A 23,256-nucleotide genomic window follows, 5' to 3' on the forward strand; every position below is an offset into this window, starting at 1 on the left:
CATTCAAACCCCTCCAAATCAATTGCCTTGCATACTCATTCTGTCCATCTACTAACAGATCAACTGCTCCATTTCTCTTCTTTCCTGTTTCACAATTATTTGAATAGAACCAATCACCTTCTGGCGGGTCAAGTATTCCTATGCATTCACAGTGAAACCATTGTCCACGCTGACATCCTTTGTTTGCGCAGTATACCATTAGTCCACCAATATCAAGATTGCAGATACAATATGGCGACTCATCATGTGTTTTGTCTACAACTACATTCCTGATCTCATCAGTATTATATTGATGATATACCGCATCAACAATTTTATCTGAAATATTCAATATATAATCAACCTGATCTTGAGGGGTGATAGGAAAATCTACTGGCAGTTCCTCTATATCTTTTGTCTGCATGAAATGCATAGCTGCTGTCAGAACATAACCATCTGTGGCAAATTCAAGCAATGACTCTGCTTTATTGAAGCAGTCCATGACATTTTTGGAAACACTGGTATAATCAAATATTTGTTTCAAGTTATAGAGTGTTCCCTTTTCCCTGTGACTGTCGAACTTAAACAGGTCATCAAATGTGTCCTGAACATACATTAGACGTCTATGCCATTCCTGTATGCTGGGCTCAAATGAACCTAGCTGTGACCATTTATCAGAAGCATTAATTCTTGCTCGCTATGCACCGTACACTCTCTCAGTAAAGAAGCATTGGCACGGGATCTCCATTTGCATCTTTAGACAAATACTGACTATAGTGATCCAATATCTCAATCATTTCCCCTGTTTTCGTCTCATCTTTATGAAGTATGCCTGAGGGAACCTACAAAATAAGAATATATATACCGTAATGATTGATTGAGTACAATATGAACAAGAGGCCCAGAGGGCCTGTATCGCTTACCTGGTTTCATGAGATATGAAACAAGAATGATACTTAAGTATATTTGTCACTGGTATTGCTATGTCAATATATATCATAAGCATTTTATATGGGTACATGTACACTGGTTTTATTTGAATACTAAAAATTCCACAAAAGTGCATTACATTATGTAATCCCTGAAATGAAATTGACTTTGGCGCGACCCCATAGGGATGCTACCACACAAATGTGAGTGATATCCATTGCTTAGTTTCAGAGAAGAACTTGTTTAGACCATTAGACCAATTGCCCCAAATTTACCCCTTTTGGCCCCGCCCCAGAGGCCCCCAGGGGGTCAACCCTGTTATTTGTACAATTTTGAGTCTCCTACCCATAGGGATGATTCTGACCAAATTTGTTCAAATTCTGATCAGCGGTTATGAAGAAGAAGTCAAATAAGTAAATTGTTGACGGACGACGGACGCCACGGTATGGCATAATTTAAAGCTCACCTTGGTCCTTCGAACCAGGTGAGCTAACAAGAGGCCTGTATCGCACACCTACTTCTAGAGCTAATGTGATGTTGATATAGGTCATTTATGCAGATACTATGTTGATTACCACTTCATTCAAATATCAAGAGTAGGCTAGGCTTATTCATGTAAATAAATCGTGTAGCCCTTCACCCCCAGCATGCTACAGGCTCAATATCAAGTCCCTGGGCTTCTTGATAAGTTATTGAGAAGAAGTTGTATAATTTGTATTAAAGATTTTAGTGTAAAAATCAAGATGAATACCTGTCAGCCATTTTGTTTCCAGATCTGACTAAAGACCAAGAAGAACCTATATAATGTACTCATAAATATTGGATGTTAGCTTGGACAGACAAACATACCATGGAGATGAACAATTTGAATATACTTCTGGTAATAATTAGGGGTGTAGAAAGCTTTCTGAGCTGTACTTGCCCATAGTAAGTGGCTTGAATTTTTTTACACCCCTGGATAAACAAATACAAAATTTATGATACTTATTCATATTCATGATTTTCTATATTTGTTGAACCTATGTATTTATTACCTCAAATACACTGCTAAAATAACTTTCTGTTATATAAATTCCTTATAATGTTAATCTTTTACAGTTCCAATTCAAAAATGGGCATTTTTCACATGGATTCAGAATGCATAGAAACGGAACAAGAGGCCTAGAGGGCGTGTATGGCTCACCTGGTTGGATTTGACAAACTTGAATGTCAAAATAAAGCTCATGTTCAATTCTTAAATAGCTTCATTTATTGATGTTGAACAATGCTATATATGGTTATGGCATGGGGATCTCAACTGCTTTAAAGATATAACCCAGAAATGAAGTCCAGACTTTCAATGGTGTTGAAAGCACCCCAGGGATTGTTTTTACAACATGATTGGGTTTTTTTTTTTAAAGAAACTATGTCCTTTGGGGTGGGGAAAGACCACTGGGTCTATTTTTACATCAGGATTGTGTTTATCTCTTCATGCCCAACAATGCTATATATGGTTATGGGGATGGGAATCTCAACGGTTTCAAAAGTATCAGTAGCGATTTAAATGACTAACTTCTATTTTCCCCTATGGGGCCCTGCCCCTCCCCTAAATCAATATTTATACAAACTCTGTACCCCTTCCCCCAAGGATATTTCTGAGCAAATTTGATTCAAATCTATTCATTTCCCATATTGGGGCACACCCCTCCGGCCCCTGGGGTGTCAGAGTCGACATTTATACAAACTTTGTTCCCCTTCCCCAAAGGATGTTCCTGACCAAATTGGTTAATATCTGTTAAGAAGTTTAAGACTAGTAGTGATTTAAAGAAAATGTTGACGGATAGACGACAGATGCCGCACCATGGCATAAGCTCGCCGGACCTTCGGTCCAGGTGAGCTAATGAATGTAGAAAGGTTAATTAGGCTCGTTATACTCACAATTTCACTTTTTTCTTTTGACTCATTCATGTATTCGTGAGGAATGTCTAGATCAACATCAAGATCCGAAAATGGGACAATGTTTTGACATAGAATTCTGGCAACCATAATGCTGAGCTCCTCCTTTAGCATTTCATCATCCATTTCCGTTGGTACATAAGCTTCTATAGATATGTTTCTTATGGCATCTGCTGATGGAAGATCAAAATCTAGTCCTCTACCACTTACTCTATCTTTTGTGGCATATGCCTGCACCATGTTTAATACAGTATTCCGCTTTCCTCGAGTGTGATGTCGAACGCCAATTTTTTGATTCACATTATCAAATGTTATGTCAAAAGTGGAGTATTGGGTCGTGTCATATATCGGAATTGTTTGACTATCATACAAACAATCAATGGAAGCGGTTGATGCTGCATCATCTGTAGAAAAATATACATGAATAGACTTATGAAAAATGATTTCGTGTTGGAAAATACATTTGAATATTATTGTAACATGAAGAATATATGTTAAGAAGACTGAAAAAAACGTCTTGTGACATTGACCTATGACTTCTGACCTTGAAAAGGAGTACCTGAAGACACTAATATGAAATGTATTCTGACATATCTTGATTGCAAGAGTGTTGAAATTTCAGCTGATTTGAACACTTCTGTCAATTGTTTATAGACTGATGATGAGCCATATATTAATGCTTTTTTTCAATTTTAAGAAAATATTTATAAATTTTCCCTTTCAATTCAAGTAGGAGGGATCTGTTTAACAAAGGCAACAAATAACTGGTCCTGTTTGTTTATAAATGTATACCTGAGAATTCTGTCTGCTTCTCTTCAATGTCTTCTTCCTCTGTAGATGCTTTTGTTGATGTATATTGTGAACTGTCACTTTGAACACTGACATCGTCATCTGTGTCTGTTCCAGTACAATCATCATCTTCCCAGACATCGTCCAAATTGTCAAGTTCCATAGACACATCAGGGTTATCTGCTACAGGGTTAAGGCCTACAGGAAGAACAACATTTCAACATGTCATGAATTTACTTGCTGAAATAATGATTTTTCTCATTTAACATTCAAATTTTGTAACAACCATTGTATAATTATATATGAAGACCATGGGCTGGAAATTCATGCTTAGTCCATGTGGTGTTTAATGCTTGATATACATAGGAAAGCCTGTGAACTAACAGGTACAGAAGTTTTTTTTTCTTTTAGCTTCAAGTTGTTTTAATTCAACCTTAAAACCTCCCCAACTAAGAGACATAGCGAGAGATCCACTTTGTGCTTGACATTTGGATTCAAATAATCTTGACCTTTGACAAAGTGGCCTTGATCTTTGGTCAGCTGACTTCTTGTATAACATTTTGGACTTTGAACTTATTTGATACTGACCAATTTTGCTACATCATTAAACCAGATAGTTACCAAAACAGGAATATACAGCACAACTGGCAGTCTAATTTTTCATTTTGTACCATATTTGGATACCTGCAAGACATGCTGAAACACTTTCCCTCCACTGAATAACTTTCTGGTCATACTCCTGTCTAAATGTATCTATACGATTTCTTGTCCCATTAATGCCCTTGCACCATCCAATATGACTGAAAGCATCAAAAACCTGAAACGATAATGAAATTTAAGCTAAAAGTAACCGTGTAAAATATTTTGGGTAAAGACATGATTAACCATTGCTAAAAAAAGTTATAATTTGTTCCATGTTCACCAAATGCAAATCAATATCAATCAAACATTGTTCTTAGGATTTCAATATCTCTAAAATGATACAGGAGTTTAAATTTTTCTCATTCATTATACATGATATTCTGGTATCTCCTGAGGAACTCGGACGTCGACAGTATGCTTTTGTATACAGAGACAATATTCAATGCCATATGGTTATTGTAATATCATGAATTATTTATGTGTCTTCCAAAATATTTATGACATCATTGACATGGTCATATTATATGCTACAGGCCACTTATAAGATAAATATAAACTCTGTTTAAGTAATTTCTGATTGTTACTGTCATACGGTATATCATATATATAGATTATGCAGCCATAGTATGGGGAAACGGTCTGATAAAACAACAAATTCACCAAATAACAAAACTGAAAAAGAAAGCATGTGTATTATGATCTATTGATCTTAAATGTTTCCCTATAAATGTATATATAAAGAAATTCATGTTCTTCAGAATGGTACATGTAACTGTATATGATTATTCTATCAGTACCTGCATATGTTCATTACTATAACTTTTTCGAATTATATTGTATATATTTCAAGGTATCATGTTATCTGTTGATTAATGTATATTATGTTTTGTATGTTGTTATAGAGGGTCCATATGGAAGATTAGCACATGCTAAATATGAAAATAAAATATTATTATTATTATATATTGCAGATAACCTTCAGACAAACCTTTCTTGAAACCTGTCATTATTGTTTAGATTATTATGAAACTAATATACCATTATTAGCAATTTAATATGGATCTACTGCAAATCTTCTGTAGATTTTGTCTCTATGTGTTGAATTTTTTGAGTTTATTTACCTTCCTCTTGGCACCACCTAACCAGAGCATCACTGAATTGAAATACTGTATAACCTTTTCCTTGGTGGGTGATCTTGTATGTCCAATGATGCTAAACAAGGTACCAATTATGGGATCCAGGGAGACAAGCTTTTGGCCAACTTTCTTCACAGCAAATTTTTCATAGTGCTTTTTAGTTTCAGCTGCAGTCAGTAATTGCATCAGAGAAGGACAGCAGGACCTTGCCTTTCCCAAGTATTTTTTCCATGAGAAATCCACCAGTTCCTGAAAACATTATTATAGATTCTACATTGAAGTCAAATTTAATGTAATCAATCACTTTTGCATGTGAAAGTAAATACAGCATGTTTGGTAATATATTTTTCAGAAAACAAGCCAACTTCCATCTTGCAATCGATCTGGTAGGTCTTCACAGTATCATCATATTGATGATTCATACTCCCAAACTTCAGCAATATTGTTCCTTGTAATGTGGATCAGTGATCACACTTTCAAAACAACCTTCTTCTCTAATATACATGCATTTTAATATGATTTTTTTGTTATATGTATATTTAAACATTTCACAGACTTTAATCGCTACACAATTGAAGGATCACCAGTGTCTATTTGTAGTATTTAACCAGACATTATAGCTTTAGGTAGGATTTTCACTAATGAAGTATGTTTGATACAAAAATTGTGGATATATCTACCATTAGAATTTCTGTATGAATGAGCATTTTTGGAAATGGGACATTTTCTCTCTCAATCTGGCATTATACATCTTATAATACTTTGATTTACCTGCAAACCATCCAATGAATGACTTTGTCTTGTTCTTAAGATACTTTTGAATTTCCTCTCGGACAATCCCATCAACTACAGCTACGGCAGCCTTCTTTGCTGCTTTACTTTGTTTAAGAAGTTTCCGGAATCCTGTCTTGTATTTAGCATTGCTAAAATCCAACAGAGCTTCTCCCTTTGCACTTCTACCTACTTCAATAGTAACCTGAAATTATACATGTACATAAATGTATGTTGGAAGGCTTGTGAAATTCAAACAAAAACTTACAATCAAAATTAAACTTTTTTCACTCTGCAAAAATACAAATATTATCTACACAAACAATTGTGTGATTTTTCATAATTCAACTTCATTAGAGATCATTCTGCATAAGTCTGGCTTTTTTATTTTGTTAATTTGTGTAATTACTCTGTTGCATTATAATTAATTTGCTTGAGTGTGCTTTTGTTTTGCCCCCAATTTTAATTTCATTTTTCTTACACTTTTTATATATGCAAATTACCTATCTTAGAATGTATGTTTAATTCATGTGCTTTGTCTTTTTGTTTGTATGATTTATTATTGTATGCCTGTGCATTGTGTATCCTTTCTGTTTGTCCTGTACTTTTTACTTGTTTATTATTAATTAATAATTATCTTATTGATTTATTTTTCATTATTGTTTTACTCTCTTGAATTTATTTGCCTATACAATTTTACTGGTGTTATATATGCCAGCACAGAACTGAATGATATACAGTGTAATTGCTTAACTTAATCACTACATCTGTGTTTGTTTCTGTTTGAATATTATCAACTAACTTTGAAATTATCTATAGTTGGTTTTGCTCTGTGATCAATATGTTCATTATTTTGTGCACCATGTACTTTTTGATATGAATGTACTAATATATATTAAATGTATGTGATATAATAATCTTCCATGGTTGCATGCCAATGTAAAATAAAAGCTCTACAGACCAAATGTTTATCAGGACTTTTTCTTACTTATTTGGGAAAGGGCCTTTTTGTCTCATTTTGGGAAGAAAATAAGGTAAATTGGGAAAGGCTTTTTCAGGAGTGTAAAAATCAGATCAAATTCAAACTTACTACATAACAACAATCAGGAAAATGGACTTTTTAATTCTCTTTGACTAAAGAAAATACACCATCAATAAAAAAAAACATGTAAGTTTTTTTTTTCTTCGAGATGGAGGTTGGGACCTTACAATACGCGAGTTTATATTTTTTTTATTCATTTTTTCATCACATTCCCCAAAATCTAGATTCAGGGTTGCATTGTAAAAAGTATATACCTTTTCTCTCCTCTTCGCAGTCCTTTTGACATTGCAAATCCGCTGCCTCTTATGCGCTGGCGATGGTGTTGAAACGGGGGTGCCAATTTTCTTATAAATATATGTACCTGGTAATCTTGTTTTCCGTAGGATTTCATTTGCAGACTTTTTTTCAAACGACAAACGTTTTACGGCAGATAGTGTAGTCACACAGTTGTTACAAAGGTAAACCGGTACTTCTTTTTCTGGCGTAACAGTTACATTGAAAAAATTTTTGTAAAACTTCAGCAACACTCTCCTTCTGTTTGCCTTTGCTGAAAAGTTGTGTCCTAAAAAATATCTTTCCCTTCCGCTCAAAAGCTTGACCACAACACCCACACGTCATGGTAGAAATAATCAATATCACATGATTGCAAACGTTCACATAAAAAATAAGAATGCAATGTTTATATCAAAAGGTTATCATACTATAAAATATACATATCTTAAAATCAACGGCAGCAAGAAGATTGCAGTGATGCTGAAAATCAACGGCAGCAAGAAGATTGCAGTGATGCTGGTCAACGAACACCTGTTGTTTACAAACTGCAGCGCGGGATACCGATGACGTCACTTTACATCACGAGCAAATTTGCATAAGGATTTCCCTCAACTTCCGGCGAGATTTTAGTCACGTGATTAGCTACGGCGGAGCTTTCAAAACTGTTCTGAAATCGGGTTAGACGAGAATGTGGATGGATATATTAATTGAAAGATCATTAGTGAGTTAAATATCTATGCAAGGTAATAAAATAATATCTTACCTTTAAATCGATGTATACCTTGTACGCGACAGGTTGATGGGAACGGGAGAAAATGTTGTCCAAACGCCTACCTGAGGGTGGGTCGGAAAAATTGCTCGTTTTCTGTACGAGTCGAGTTCTGATGTTAATCAGCTTTTGGCGATATTAACATCAGAACCCTTCGGATTATTACTTTTAGTGATCATAAAAAACTCTGTCAGAACTTTGACTTTTACCATTTATCAACTTTGATTGGTATATCATCACAAGATTGTACTTTTTTCTCTGACTGGATACATTTTATGTTTCACAGACTTCTGTGATCTGTTTCAATTTGGACTAATAGAGATATTATCATACAGAACATGCCTGCTGAGTTCAAAAAGGACATTCCCAACACTATGGTAACCATTGATGGCACTGAAGTCAAATTACAAAAGCCTAGCTTCCTACAAACACAGTCTAAATTTTATTCCGATTAAAAATCAAGTACTATTCTTAAAGGAATTGTTGGTGTTGACCCTAGAGGGTCCATAATCTTTGCTTCAATGTTTTCAGGATCAATATCTGATAATGAACTTACTGAAAAATGTGGATTTCATGAGTTAGCGAAAAATCTTACGAGTAGTAATATGCTGAAGAAAGGTGATGGAATTATGGCAGATAAAGGATTTACTATTGAAAAGAAAATTAAAAATCTTGGTTTGAAACAAAACATGCCTCCTTTTACTTCAACTGCTGGACAAATGTCTGTTGCAGATGTACCAGAGATGATAACCATTGCTAAACATAGAGTACATGTGGAAAGGGCCATAGCCAGGGTGAAACAGTTTAAAATCTTATCACAAAGGATCAATTTGGGTTTATTTAAATGTATTAACCAAATTTGGCTTGTTTGTTATTTGCTAACAAATTTCATGCCTTTTCTGATTAGCAAAGATAAGTAATGTTGAAATTTCAACAAAGCACATCTGTGTTTCAAACAGCTGTATAAATAATGCTACTGATACAGGTAGAAAATGTATAATCAATAGCTGAAATTTCATTGGATACAAATATTTTCTATTGTTTAAATTAATTTTTGTCATATATATGTGATCTACATGGTAACTTAGTGGTGAGCCAAAAAATTGTTGTCCAATCGGGGTGTTTATGGTTTCCTGATTCCCAGCACTTGCCACCAGATAGCTGATTGGACTTTCTTTTACCATCTCAAGTGATTCAATGCATCCTTTAAAAAAATAATTTATTGCCTATTATCATTGAATGCTGGCATCACTGGTTTGCGTTTTCTGCTTATATTTCCTGGTCTGGCGATTACAATTTGGGAAACTGGTTCAGGTATTTTTATTTAGATATAATATTACAATTTTAATGTGCATATTATATTTATTCATGGTGTTTAAATATGAATCTTTATGTAGTTATATTTGGTGGGTTTTTTTTCGAAATTATTTATTGACTGATTGACTTTTTTTGCATTGCCATTGTATTGTCATAAATTAATGAATATAAATATATGAATAGATCTATTTGTATTTTTTATTCATTTATTCTGGTATGCATGTTGATTGGATTATGTGTTCATTAAATACATAGTTGATATTATTTACTAGTTGTTATTTTATATATAGATAAAAAGGCTGCAGTTGTCTCTTAACTACCTGCCTTGGATATATCAACAGGAAAAGGTCTCTACTGAAGTCTTTAAATAAATGACAAGAGACTGCAAGTGTATTCTTTTCCTAAAGCAAAAAACAAAAACAAAAAAATAATAATAATCAAAATAAAAAGGACAGATATATATAAGTACTAACTCAACTTTGCACGAAAGTGGGCGTCAATCAATACAGTCTCGGAGCGGGAAATTTCAATATTGGTTGAATGACGTTCCTCTAATTTTCGTTAACTGCGGTATATTTTGGCACAAACATGAATAAAAGTTTTCATCAAATCCATTGATAATGTCACACTTTTTACATAGCTACCATTCACAAATGCTGTTGCTCTCTGTGCTTGTCTTAGAGTTAGTTTGTACGGTAAATACGTCGCAGAAAAGTCATCAGGTATATGGCCTAGATTAGCAGTCGCCATCTTGTTTACCTTAGCAATGTCGGAGCATACGGGAGTTATCTCCCTTGAATTTTTAGGGGCGTGGCTTAATATCGGCTGGCGATCGGCCAATTCTAACCAAAACGATCATATAACTATGGTAGTTTTACTAACTTTAGCCAACTGTATACAAATAGAATTCGTTAACTCGCTTTACCCAATTAACAATATCGTCACTTAATTGATCAATGATTTTATGTAAGGTAATAAGCGGTAGCTGTGTATAGATAATCGCGGTACTATAGCGAGTTGCCCGGATGTCTCGTATGTCGGTACCTAAAATGATGGATGATATTATTCTCGTTTGAAGTCGTGATCTACATTTTATACACGGAATGCACCTCCGGGCACTGCAGTTTATGACTTATTTTATTAATACATGTATAATTAAATGTTACGTGACAAAAGGTCAAGTTACTTCTATATCTATATATGCAAAATGTACATTCTGCATTTATTTGTAAAGTAGGAGTCATCTTTGAAATCATATTTTCGCTCCGTCCATACACGTTATGGTGTATTTTATCAGATTTCTTGAAAATGGCAAAATCTAAAGCTTTTAATGTCCATCCTGCAGATTGAAGTAAATGACTGTTTCCAAATTATGCTGGTTTGTTAAAGATTTGTTGAATAAAATGTGCATATTTTGCATTTACTTAATTTGCTGTTATGACCTGTGTTAAATATGTAACATGACTAAGTTTCATAACATTGTATATATAAACTTTATTCATTTTAAAACAATTGCAAAAGAAAGTGTATAAACTTAAATCAACCAAGCTTGTTGGTATACAATGTGCATGTACAAACTGTACTTACCCTTGTGAGATTATATAAGTGAGCTGAACAACCTCCACCCGTGTGTTTATATATGTTTCAACATGGTCATCTTCATGGCCGCCGCAGGTCTATGCCTTTAATTGCTGTAGTCATAATTAGTCATAATTAGAACGAAATGGCTACTAGTGCCAGACCATTGTTACAACCGTCAGCAAAGTCCATAATGAGCGAGACAGTGTAGTTCAAACGTAATTCCGTGGTGAGGTACGCTGTGACTTCGGTCTTGTAATGCTATATCTATTTAACCTTGATATTACTTTAGGATAGTTTTCAGCACAGGTTCCTTTCTAAGGACCCTCTTCGCTGGACGTATAGGTGTTGAAATTATAAAAAAAAAAAAAAAAATAGAATAGATTACAAAATTGTCAACCGAATGCAATTACCAATCGATAGGAATAGATGTAGAATAAATGTAGAATTGGCGTAAGGTGTTAATTCGTAAATAAAAATGCATCGATGATATAAAACGCGGAAGATTATATGTAACAACGTCATGTTTTATAGTGATGTACGATCATTTAATGGCAACCGTCGATAAAATTCTACGTTATGTAACAATTTGGAGTAATCGCATCTATAATACAAATGGGCTGACAGAGCTTTAACAGTCATTGATCAACCGAAACACAGTATTGACATAAGAGAATGAAATTTAATTAATAGCAATGATGGTTTCATTTTGGTCATAAGAATTATTCATAGTCATGAACTTGTACCTGTGATATCCATTTGGATACAAGACCTGTCACAGGAATCTGCATAGCAAAACACAATGGGATATTACTATTGTCATACCCAAAGACATAAAAGGATATCTAACAGTGTCGTTTGTAAGCAGTGTTTTAATTAGTCAAATCGGAAAATGTAATGCAATGAATCTTATTCGATTTTTCACTGGTAAAAATGTAATATAATGGGATATTATTTAAGCTTATAACTTATGTAGCTTATATTACGCATCTGTTTCAAAATGTGACATGCTGCCTCTTGGCGTTATCTTTCCGTCCGTCCAAAAAGGAAGTGCTACCTCTTGGCGTTGTCTTACCGTCCGTCCAAAAAGGAAGTGCTACCTCTTGGCGTTGTCTTTCCGTCCGTCCAAAAAGGAAGTGCTACCTCTGGGCGTTGTCTTACCGTCCGTCCAAAAAGGACATGCTACCTCTTGGTGTTGTCTTTCCATCCGTCCAAAAAGGAAGTGCTACCTCTTGGCGTTGTCTTTCCGTCCGTCCAAAAAGGACGTGTTACCTTTTGGCGTTGTCGTTCGTCCGTCCAAAAGGGACGTGCTACCTCTTGGCGATGTCGTTCCGTCCGGCCGTAATCATTGTTATCCGGAGATATTTGACAGACCGTCTGATATGTATAAGGAGCTTGAAGGCAAAGTTTAATTTGTAGATTTTATATTCTCATGCGGCTACCTAAACGTGTAGCTTTTGAAAAATAGGCGGTCGGTCGTCTTGAATTTTAAGGATTGAAGTTTGTTATCTATATTTCTTAAAAAGTCCTGGAGGGATGTTTGTCAAACTTTACATATGGGTTCCACTTGTTCATGATATCAGATTAGTAAGACGGAAAAAAGAAAGAAGAGAAAATTAGAGTGAAGATGAATCTGACATAGAACCCCAAACAAATCATTCAATGGTGCATGGGTGCCAAGATCCCTCTGGGATGGATCTTGTGTATAAAAAGAAATTATTTTTCTCCTTTCATAAACGCTGAAAATCACATTCCGAGTCTACTATGTACAACTAAATCGGCCAATCAGCTTAACCAAGTCCCTAACAAAGGTTTGTGCAATAAACATCAAATGAGTACTTCCTATACACGAGAATAAAAAGTAATGTCTTAAGACAAAATCAAGCAGGGCTACAAGCGAAAAACAACAGGAATTGCACAGGTGGGATCCGGAGTTTTCCTTCCATTGTAAATGTTATTGCGTGTACTCGTGTGCCCTTATATTCCATTAAATCATGTCTCGGGTGGCGAAAACTTCAACACTTTTTTTTAAATAAATTGCTCATCATTTGAACTTAAAGGAGCAGTTGAGAGGATGGAGTCACCAGTAATAACATATAGTAAAATATTTAGTTGTGTAAGTCTTATACACCGATGTCCTCGTTAGGTAAACATAAATGTTCATTTGTATGTATGGAACGGAATTCAAGTAAATATTACACTATCCGTTATTGCATTCTTGTGTGCAACATTAGCATTGTGTTACATGTATGCGAATTGAACCTTATCATTTCCTTTAGTATTATCATTCATGTATTCAGTGTTAAGATTGCATATTACAGTTTGATTATTCCAGTCGTCAACATTGTCATTTCTTAATCCGGCATTCGCTAGGTCAACATTCAGTATTCATTATGCAGTATGGGGGCGCTGCGGTGTTTTATGCTATTTGGAATTCATATGTATGTATAGCATTGCTTATAGATGTATACCACAGTGCACTAAATACGTGTGAATAACACCGTGTGTTTTACCACAAGCTTCACAAATATTTCACCTGATTCATAACTAGGTAAGGTGGAACGGTAAACTACTTCCTACAAGGTATATACGTGACGTACAAATATAGGTTAGACCGGAAGTGACAACACACACTGACCACCAGCATGTGTATTGGGGAAGGCCTACTGCATAAGTAATACAACTGCTAATAAATCGACCACTTTCCGGCCAGGTAAAAGTCCAGTGATGATCTGATGTTTTGGCCGAAGACTGATGGATGACTACATATCTATTAAACGGAATGTTTGACCACGCTCCCACTCACTCAAAGTGGTTGGAGTCGTTTTGCTCACTTGGTCGCTTTCTTGTTACTGTATAGACGATTGTCGTCCTGTGTTGTAAAGAGACATTGTGGATTTATTTTGTGTCATCAACAGATATCGTTGGAAACTATAACTGATTCTGATCAAAACTGGATCTTAAGAACAATTTTCTTGGAGGATAATTGATTGTTTCTCTTACAAAACCAAACTAGCTCTGTGTTTTCAATATATATGAGGATATCTTTGAGTTATCGGACAATCGTTTCAAGCTTTCTTCAAGCTCGGCGCCTGAGAGAAACATTTTGAAAAAAAATATCATAGCGCTTTATTTGAAACCATAATATTACTAGGATCAAACTCGGTGGAATACCAGGCAATCGGTTCTGGTTTTAAACATTTGGAACGGGAAACGAGATATAATTCATTATTAGAAACTTGTGGATTTAGCTTTCAACATTCTTGTTATAAGTGGATTATTATTCAAAATTATCCCCTGAATTGTATTGGGGTGTAATAAGGAAGTTTAACTATTCTTCAGCAACCTTAATGTTGATACGTATCGGATAATTTAATTATTGGGAGTATTGTGTTCAACCGAGGTTTACGGAGCTACCATGGGGATAAATTACATGACAACAGCATTATGGGTACTTGTGTTGCTAGGGTGTGTCCCAGTCTGTCTGTGTGTCTACGCCGAGACCCTGTACGGTTGGGTACGGGGGCGTGTTACACCGGAAGCTGTCGTGTTCCTTGGGATACCATACGCCTCACCTCCTGAAAGGTAAGTAACTCTTGTTATATCTTAATTTCAAACTATATTAACCTTTGCGCTTTATAATGAAATTATCATTCACCTCTAGAGTGGGTTTAATAATTACTCAAAAAATATAAGCGAACTTTTGATTTCGATTCCAAAATGGGGTCCAAACATACGGCAAATCCATCATTTAGTAGCCTACTGCCATGTTTGTGCGATATAGTCCTATTGCGTTAATATCCCGATGATCAAAACAAGGTGAAAAAAAAAACATTTTTATAATATGATTTCTATACAATATGGTTTTGGAGATTTGGTTAAAAATACAGACAATCTTCATGGTTACAGATGGAAGCATTCTCAGCCCCCTCCTCGATGGGTCGGGGTGTGGGACGCTACAAACACACGTCCCATGTGTTTACAAGGCGACTGTGGAGTAGGCGACATCCCTGGAGTGTGCCTTCGACAGGTAATACGTCATATGATGTATGTTACAGCGTACAAAATGTCAAGTATGAAGCATTCTTTAATCTTGTCGAGCATTGCGTTTCTATTTGATATATAAGATTATGAAGATTGTTTACTTTTGCATGTACGGCTGATATTATATTACAGGAATGTTGTGACTAATTCGAAGGCCTTTACGATCAAGTTAAAGCATATCGCAAAACATATGCCCCCCCCCCCCCCCCCCCCCCCCCCTCCTTCGCCTCTTGCGAAGCACTTTTCTTTTTGTTCGAATTGAAATTTTGATTGGTTGCAGCTATCGATATACCTGTGTATTCATAAAAGTGCTAACATGAAAGGAAATCATTTGATATAATTATACGAAATTATCAACTTGATAACCTATATCATTATTTGTTGATGTGAGAATATTTTTGTTTCTGACCAATCAGAACTATGATTTTTATTAACCGCCGTGGAACCCGCCGAATATATCGATGGTTTTTGCTCTTGCTTCGCACTCGTGAAAAATATTGATATTCTGTCATACTCGTGAAATATGTTTTATAAACGAGAAACCTGTCATTATCCTCCATATTATGGTGTTACCTTGTATAATTTAGATGTCGGAGGATTGCTTGTACCTGAACGTATACGTCCCCCAGGACGCCAGGCCCGGGGGTAACAAGTCCGTGATGGTCTTCATCCACGGGGGTGGGTTTGAATCTTACACTGCTGGCGCGGACATCTACAACGGAGAACGCTTCGTGAACAAGAGTGACGTCATATTGGTCACTCTCAACTATAGACTGGGTAAGCTCAGAGTTGTTCTTTTCTCACAGTCAAATATACGTTAACAGTTTTGGCTACAGGCAAACTCTGTTTCAGCAGTCTATACCAGAAAATACTGAAACGCGGATGCATGTTCTTTTTCCCAATGAAGCATTATTAAAACCATTCTGTAAATGACTGCAAAAATAAAGATATTTTTCATAATTTTCCTTTCATGTTTCCATTCTCTTCGAGAAAGACTCTTTTGTTTGGTTTTTGTCCTGGAAGCGAATTGATAATACATGTTGTATCTGATCATCAATATTTTGCGAAGATTCGCGTTATACATGAAATAACACATTCCTGAACGTCATCCCGTTTTCATTTTTTTAAAGACGTCGCAAAATACAATTATATTTTTTAATGAAGTTGGTACCTTTTTTTTTAAACTTAGACAAAAATACTAACATTTCATCAATAAAATCATTGGTGCTTCTTTTCGATAGGGGCGTTGGGATTCCTTGTAACTGGAAGTGAACCCGGAACAGCCACAGGGAATTATGGTATACGGGATCAGAGACTTGCTTTGGAATGGGTCAAAAACAACATTCTGAATTTTGGAGGCGACCCTGCTCAGGTACAAAGAAATCCAAATAGAAAACCTTTTGTGGTTGGAGGTGAAGTCTTTGCTCTACATTGCAGAGAAAAATACCTGTGTTTGTGTTGTAAGATTAAAATGTTTTACCGTTTTATTACAGAACGATGACAATTTATACTTCTGAAATAGCTCCTACTTCTGTAGTGTGGTTAAATTGCTTTTTGAATCTGTTTAAACATCCTATTTTTAGCAGTTAAAATACATACAATTTACCAATACTCTTGTTGTGTATTTAAGGTCACGATATTTGGACAGAGCGCCGGTGCTACCTCTGTCGCCATCCACCTCACTTCCGGTAATGCGGAACATCTATTCCAGAGGGCGATTCTTCAGAGCGCACCTTTCAGCATTCCTTTCAAAACATACGAACAAGCCCTTGCACAAGGCAAGAGTTTCAGTGAAGCTTTAGGTTGTTCATCACAAGATACAGAGTGTATGAAACAAAAATCCGCGCTGGAAATTATTGACGCTCAGAAAAAGACGTCAACATCCACCGGAACTGTTCTCCAACGCTTCATGCCATGGATACCACATTTAGACGGGAACGAGGTTCCCTTGGACTTACAAGCGGCGTTTGAGAGGGGAGTATTTGTACGGAAACCCGTGATGATCGGAACAACAGCCAACGAGGGAACGTCTTACATATACAAGTCATTTCAGGCACCTCTAAGTAGAGGGGCGTTCTCGGCCATGTTGTTGTTACTTAAGCCTAGACACGCCATGAACTTTTTCCTCAGGTACTACCCTAGGAGTGTCGCCGACGCAAGGGAGGAATTCTCACAACTGGCCACGGATCTTGTGTTCACCTGCCCTACAAGAAAAATCGCAAGAGATCTCGAAAGACGAAATACGACCTGGCTGTACGTGTTTGATTACCCATGGCAATTCCTCAATGCAAGCCGATTTGTGCCGTACTGTAGGGGCAAGGCATGTCACTCCGCTGAAATTCCGTACCTATTCCAATCTGTACATCGCGGGGGATTTCAATTATCAATGGAAGAGCAACAGGTCGCTGATGAACTTTTAATTTATTGGACAAATTTTGCAAAGTTTGAAAATCCCAATGGCGACCCGACAGAAGAGGACGTACGGAATAGAACCCTGTCCTGGCCTCGGTATTCTTCACGGGGTCCTTTCAGATTTGCTGGAATGGTTTTCACGCAGCCTCGATCTCAAGTTGAACTCGATTATTTTGGAGTTGTGTGTAATGCGTTTGATCAAAATGACTTCCGTGCTAGGTGATGACTACCCAGTATGGCATGTGATGATTTAAAATGCTTTTGGCTAAATACCAAATATGTGTATATTATTTATCTGACAATGTATATAATGTGGGGTGTAACAGTTTTATATTAAACATTCTACCATGTTTGCTTTGCAACGCCAGTTTTGATTGGTTTAAAACCATGTATTATTTTCCAATAATACACGCTCGTGCCAATAATACACGCTCGTGAGTCACGGCTGTTACAACTTTATATATCTAATATTCACTTATTTCTTATAAGGTTACAGTAGCCGAGTGGGCTAAAGGGTTAGTCTTTCATTCAATTTTTATCACGACGCGAGTTCGAATCCTACGGAGGCCCCCTTTTTTTTCTTTTTCTTTCTTTTCTTTATCCCTTTTTTTAAATTTTCATAATCAATGCCATATTATAGATGCTCTTGATCGTAGTACTGTTACAGTAGTGCCTGTAAAGAAATGTATATTTCATCAACAAATAATGCAATACTCAAGAAATAAATTACAATGTTTTCCCGGGGTTTCTTTGCTGTTTTTCTATTCTATTAGAAAGAGGTCAATCTCAGAACTAAACAGTACATGGTAGAATAGAAATAATCAACTTTGACTCGTGTACACGAGTCATCGTTAATCATTTCTTAATTAACTTAAAGTTTGAAGAACGTCATTTGATTTATTAACAAATGAGTCGTTTGATAATCATCTTAGTAGGTTCTTATATACAAGGTATGTAATAGTAAGGAGCTGTATACAACACGAGGTCTGGCTGTATGTAATGGAAGGTTAGTCCGATAATCACACCACGTCATTTGGTGACGTCTCTTGGGCTGTTTCTAGACTTGAAAGGATATTAATTGGTGAATTTACTAATTTTATCTGTTTTAAAACAACATCCCTCGTCCCCGGAATGTTGATACAATGCAATTTTATTCTTTGGCTTTCATGTGAAGTTTTTTTTATGTTTCATTTATCGTTTTAACAGAAAAAGTCATTAATTAGCTGGGGGAAAAACTCCCCGACTAATCTCTTGTCTTTATGTCAGTGAAATATGTTTTAACTAAACAAGGAAACGACTGCATTTATCAAAAACATGATTGTTAAGACCGACATTTGGATGTGGGCAAATTTACTTCAGGTATTTGCAATAGAAATACATTTTTGTATTATCATAGTTTACATTATTGTGAACGTCAAGACGGTCTATTTGGAAATAGTATAGATATAATTTACGAAATACTGACGAACACACTTTTGAACGAGATACACATACCATACTACTGGTGCCGTCTTTCCTTCATAGCCCTATAAATACATTATACCTTTATGATTATAATAACAACCTATCAACAGACATTGATGGTTGTTTTGTACTTGGTTCACAAGGTCCTGACCTTTGAAAGGGTACCATGACAGAGCCGAGATTCCCCGAGGCATGGTATACATTTACGTATACACACAGAAATTGACTACTATAGTGTACTTATAAATACAGTACAATACAAGCAAGACTTTATGACAAAAATACGAAGTTTGTCCACCACCTTCATATTTCCGTCAAATATGAACCCTTGGTTGTCCATTGTGAGTAGTATTATTTTATGATGGCAATATATATATATATAATAAATAAAATTTGAAAACGTGTTTACGTTCTGTAAATTGAAAAATGTACTCACTATCACATAGGGAAATAACCATTGACTCTATTTCTAAGTGACGTCATAGCAATGTGGTATTACTTTGAAAACAAGCCAATGAAATATTTTCTTATAGTGATAATATCTGATATCTCACAAGATATAAAAACGTTACTAGTACGATAATATATTGCCTTTATTAAGACTGAGTCGCTGGCTCAGTGGTAACGATATTACCATTCACTTAGCCGGTCATGGTCCGAAGCCATCGGATGTGATGTGATAGGGTAGGGGACTACATACCCGACCATGTGCCCACCTCCCCCCTCCAATATCCCGGTTACCTCCCACAAAAAGAAACCGAAATAGCTGCACGAGTGATGAGTAAAAGTTAGATGTGTTCCATACGAAGAAACAATAATGATAAGTTTAATAAATTTTAGTTTTTCGTTTGCAACCTGCTACTACATGTACATTATGTATATGTTATATTAGAGATATGATAGGTTAAATAATAAATACAATAAACCAATAATGATTTATATCAAAATAAACAATTGTCAGATGATCAAATATTGTCAAACACAATAGAAAAACAATAGTAGGTGGATGTAATACAATTTACAGATCTTGAGATCGTACATTTCGTATATTTTACAGGGTTAGCACGGGCTTTGCGAAAGCCTTGAATTTCACCCTGGGCCTTTAAAGCCTTGAGTTTCATTCCGGGCCTTGAACAGCCTTGAAAAGCCTTGAAAATTGGTTTACAGCCTTGAAAAGTCCTTGAATATTAAAGTTTCATTACGATAAATGAAACCCTGGCCACTGATCATTTGGATTCAACTTTGTCTTTGCCGCTTCCCCTACAACCATTAATAATAACGATGTCAATTTGTATTTTGATCAAGTGGATACTTATAAGTTGCTTTTTTGTTCTCTTGTTCCCTCTCAAGATGACTTAGATGGCGGGTAAAATGGGCCTTGGATATTTGATTACATTGTTAGACATTGAAATGGCCTTGAATTTGGTTTGACATAATCCGTATGAACCTAAGTTTAGTAAACTTTTCTCGTCCAAATTAGCGGTGAATGTCCAAATTCAACTTATACCACATCTTATTGTATGTCTCCAATGTACATGTTCTATTGACACACATTCAACCTTGCTTCCTTTGTAATACAATTTGTCATCGTTATGTAATCTTCCACCTCTTTTAAAATCTTTATTCTTTTATTAGTTTAATTTCATTTTGTACAATACTCATTCTAAACTATCAAACTTATCTTAAAGACCCTCAAAAGTTTCAAAGAATAATACTGGATCATCAGCATAAAGCATTATATACCATCCTTACGCTTTTATATTTCACCTTATCATAATCCAACCTTGTTTGGTAAAAATGAGGGAATTTTAAATCTAATTTAACACAGGATTTGACGTGGGAATACATGGACTACACAACATGGAGGTGTGATCCTCTAATATAAGGTTTTGGTAGTTTATACCTCAAATTGATTATAGTGACAGTATCTAAAGCTTTTCGAAAATCGTCAAAGTAGCAATGTACTCTGTTTTTCATCATTTAAAGATACGATAGAATGTAAAGAAAATATAGCAATTACCGTACTCTTAACACCATTCTTTAGACATTATAGGCATCAGCTTTTGTAATATATTTATCAGACCATTTTAAAAGTCTATTATTTAAAACGGAAGTGAAAAGTAAAATCCCAAACACTTATTATACCAATATCCCTAAATTGGTTATAGTCGGTCAGGTCAACAGGTCAACAGGTACATACCGTACGTCAAAATATTGTTGAAAAAATACACAAAACGGACAATGACACTTTAACCCCTGCTAAAAAAAACCTCTTTCTCTTCTTTCAATTCTTGATAGGTTTAGAAATGTTTTCAATGGTAATTACTTGGTCCAACTCTTCATATAATGGAACTTCATCAGAGCTTCTCCAACAGAGTTATCTTTCCTGGCCAGGTTTTTGAAATGATCAAATCCAGATATGGATTTTTGGATTTAGTTGCAGTGATATTTCGATAAAATTATTTAACAGTATTCAATCTCTTATATTCAAGCATGTCGCCTACAAACGATGTAAATGATCTTTTTCCCTAGATTGTTTTGGGTTATTGTTCCGATTAGGTACATTCTTGTCATTATTAAAGTTACACAGAGAAAATTGATAGATTTTTCAATTCCATATCAAACCATGGTTTGTTTTGTTTTTAACGTCCGCCCAACAGACCATATGTAGACGAGGCCCTATTCTATTCGTCTTCCGCGATCAACATGCTGGGGATACAGCGGGCCTTATTTTTGGGCTCCCCGTTGTCCTCTGAACAGGAGGCAAACCACATCTGACCATGGTTTATACCTATTGTATTTCCGTCCATCTCGACATTGAGCATTACGGTTATATTCCTGACCTAGATTATGTTTGCTTATGTGTTCAGGTAATGGTTCCGCAGATTTAAATAATATTCCAGTGACACTTTTCACAATATTGTGAATATCAGGCTGAGAAATAACAGCGTAGACAGGTACACTGTATTACATATAACATTAAATCGCTATCGATGTATAGTTCCTTATGCACAAACTATACATATTTACTCTCACCCTGAGTACGTTTACATACTAGCCAAAGTCTCTTCCTGGTCTCGCGAACCGGTAATTCATACAAAGTTTTGATTATTTCAATTTCTTAGGTAAAACATTTAATTGCTTATTACTTTCGTTTTGGTCTCGACTTTTAAATCTAGCGACGGTAGATCTAGGCTTTCCTTCTACTTTGTATATAGCTACAGTAGGCATGGACTCTTCGTCCACTTTAAAACTAGCGATGATGGGTCTGGGCTTTCCTTTCACTTTAAAACTAGCGACGGTAGGTCTGGACTTTCCTTTCACTTTAAAACTAGCGATGATAGGTCTGGACTTTCCTTTCACTATAAAACTAGCGACGATAGGTCTGGGCTTTCCTTTCACTTTAAAACTAGCGACGATAGGTCTGGACTTTCCTTTCACTTTAAAACTAGCGACGATAGGTCTGGACTTTCCTTTCAATATAAAACTAGCGATGATAGGTCTGGACTTTCCTTTCACTTTAAAACTAGCGATGATAGGTCTGGACTTTCCTTTCACTATAAAACTAGCGACGGTAGGTCTGGACTTTCCTTTCACTATAAAACTAGCGATGCTAGGTCTTGGCTTTCCTTTCACTATAAAACTAGCGACGATAGGTCTGGACTTTCCTTTCACTATAAAACTAGCGATGATAGGTCTGGACTTTCCTTTCACTATAAAACTAGCGACGATAGGTCTGGACTTTCCTTTCACTATAAAACTAGCGACGATAGGTCTGGACTTTCCTTTCACTTTAAAACTAGCGACGGTAGGTCTGGACTTTCCTTCCACTTTGAAAAGAAGCTTCCAGTTTTTCTTGCCATCTGTAGTAATCCTATCATCTACCATTTCAAAATAATCATCATCTGACCGACGGATACCTACACTGTAAGTTAAGGGGATTGTCTCTCATCAATTAATCAGTCTATCAATATTTATCTACACACTACTAACATTTTGTGTTACTTTCTATGGCGATGTTCCTCAAAAGAACGACTGTTATGTCTCCAACTCGCCTGTTCAGCGATTCCACTAACATATTTAACTTAGCTGTTAGAGTATCTTCGAGATAAATGACTTAGAAATTTGATCATTTTAGAAAATTGTACATGTATATGACATCATTTTCTACATCG

At 35.7% G+C, this 23,256-nt stretch overlaps 2 protein-coding genes across 2 annotated transcripts; one reads left to right on the top strand and one right to left on the bottom strand.

Moving 5' to 3' along the window:
• Nucleotides 1–307: 307 nt before the first annotated feature.
• On the bottom strand, nt 308–10,333 carry LOC117334010. The gene is made up of 7 exons (XM_033893428.1): nt 10,220–10,333; nt 6,183–6,387; nt 5,397–5,578; nt 4,318–4,450; nt 3,637–3,831; nt 2,827–3,248; nt 308–821 (listed from the first exon to the last, which is right to left on the bottom strand). The coding sequence occupies exons 1-7, from the start codon at nt 10,331–10,333 to the stop codon at nt 696–698; spliced, it is 1,377 nt and encodes a 458-aa protein (XP_033749319.1). The 3' UTR covers nt 308–695.
• Nucleotides 10,334–13,873: 3,540 nt separating this feature from the next.
• LOC117334190 (crystal protein-like) lies at nt 13,874–17,979 on the top strand. Its single transcript, XM_033893673.1, has 5 exons — nt 13,874–14,746; nt 15,071–15,191; nt 15,793–15,982; nt 16,447–16,577; nt 16,836–17,979. The coding sequence occupies exons 1-5, from the start codon at nt 14,580–14,582 to the stop codon at nt 17,838–17,840; spliced, it is 1,614 nt and encodes a 537-aa protein (XP_033749564.1). The 5' UTR covers nt 13,874–14,579; the 3' UTR covers nt 17,841–17,979.
• The last annotated feature ends 5,277 nt before the right edge of the window (nt 17,980–23,256 follow it).

Source organism: Pecten maximus, chromosome 9 (assembly GCF_902652985.1).
Source record: "Pecten maximus chromosome 9, xPecMax1.1, whole genome shotgun sequence".
NCBI classification, from domain to species: Eukaryota; Metazoa; Mollusca; class Bivalvia; order Pectinida; family Pectinidae; genus Pecten; species Pecten maximus.

Excerpts from the sequence above, each read along its gene's own strand:
- LOC117334010 (XM_033893428.1), bottom strand. The coding sequence starts at position 10,333 with ATGGCGACTGCTAATCTAGGCCATATACCTGATGACTTTTCTGCGACG. Across the intron at positions 6,388-10,219 it reads CATTTGTGAATGGTAGCTAT|GTTACTATTGAAGTAGGTAG; the intron begins GTAAAAAGTGTG and ends GTATAATTTCAG. Across the intron at positions 5,579-6,182 it reads ATTCATTGGATGGTTTGCAG|CTGAAACTAAAAAGCACTAT; the intron begins GTAAATCAAAGT and ends TACTGACTGCAG.
- LOC117334190 (XM_033893673.1), top strand. The coding sequence starts at position 14,580 with ATGGGGATAAATTACATGACAACAGCATTATGGGTACTTGTGTTGCTA. Across the intron at positions 15,192-15,792 it reads CTGGAGTGTGCCTTCGACAG|ATGTCGGAGGATTGCTTGTA; the intron begins GTAATACGTCAT and ends TGTATAATTTAG. Across the intron at positions 16,578-16,835 it reads TTGGAGGCGACCCTGCTCAG|GTCACGATATTTGGACAGAG; the intron begins GTACAAAGAAAT and ends TGTGTATTTAAG.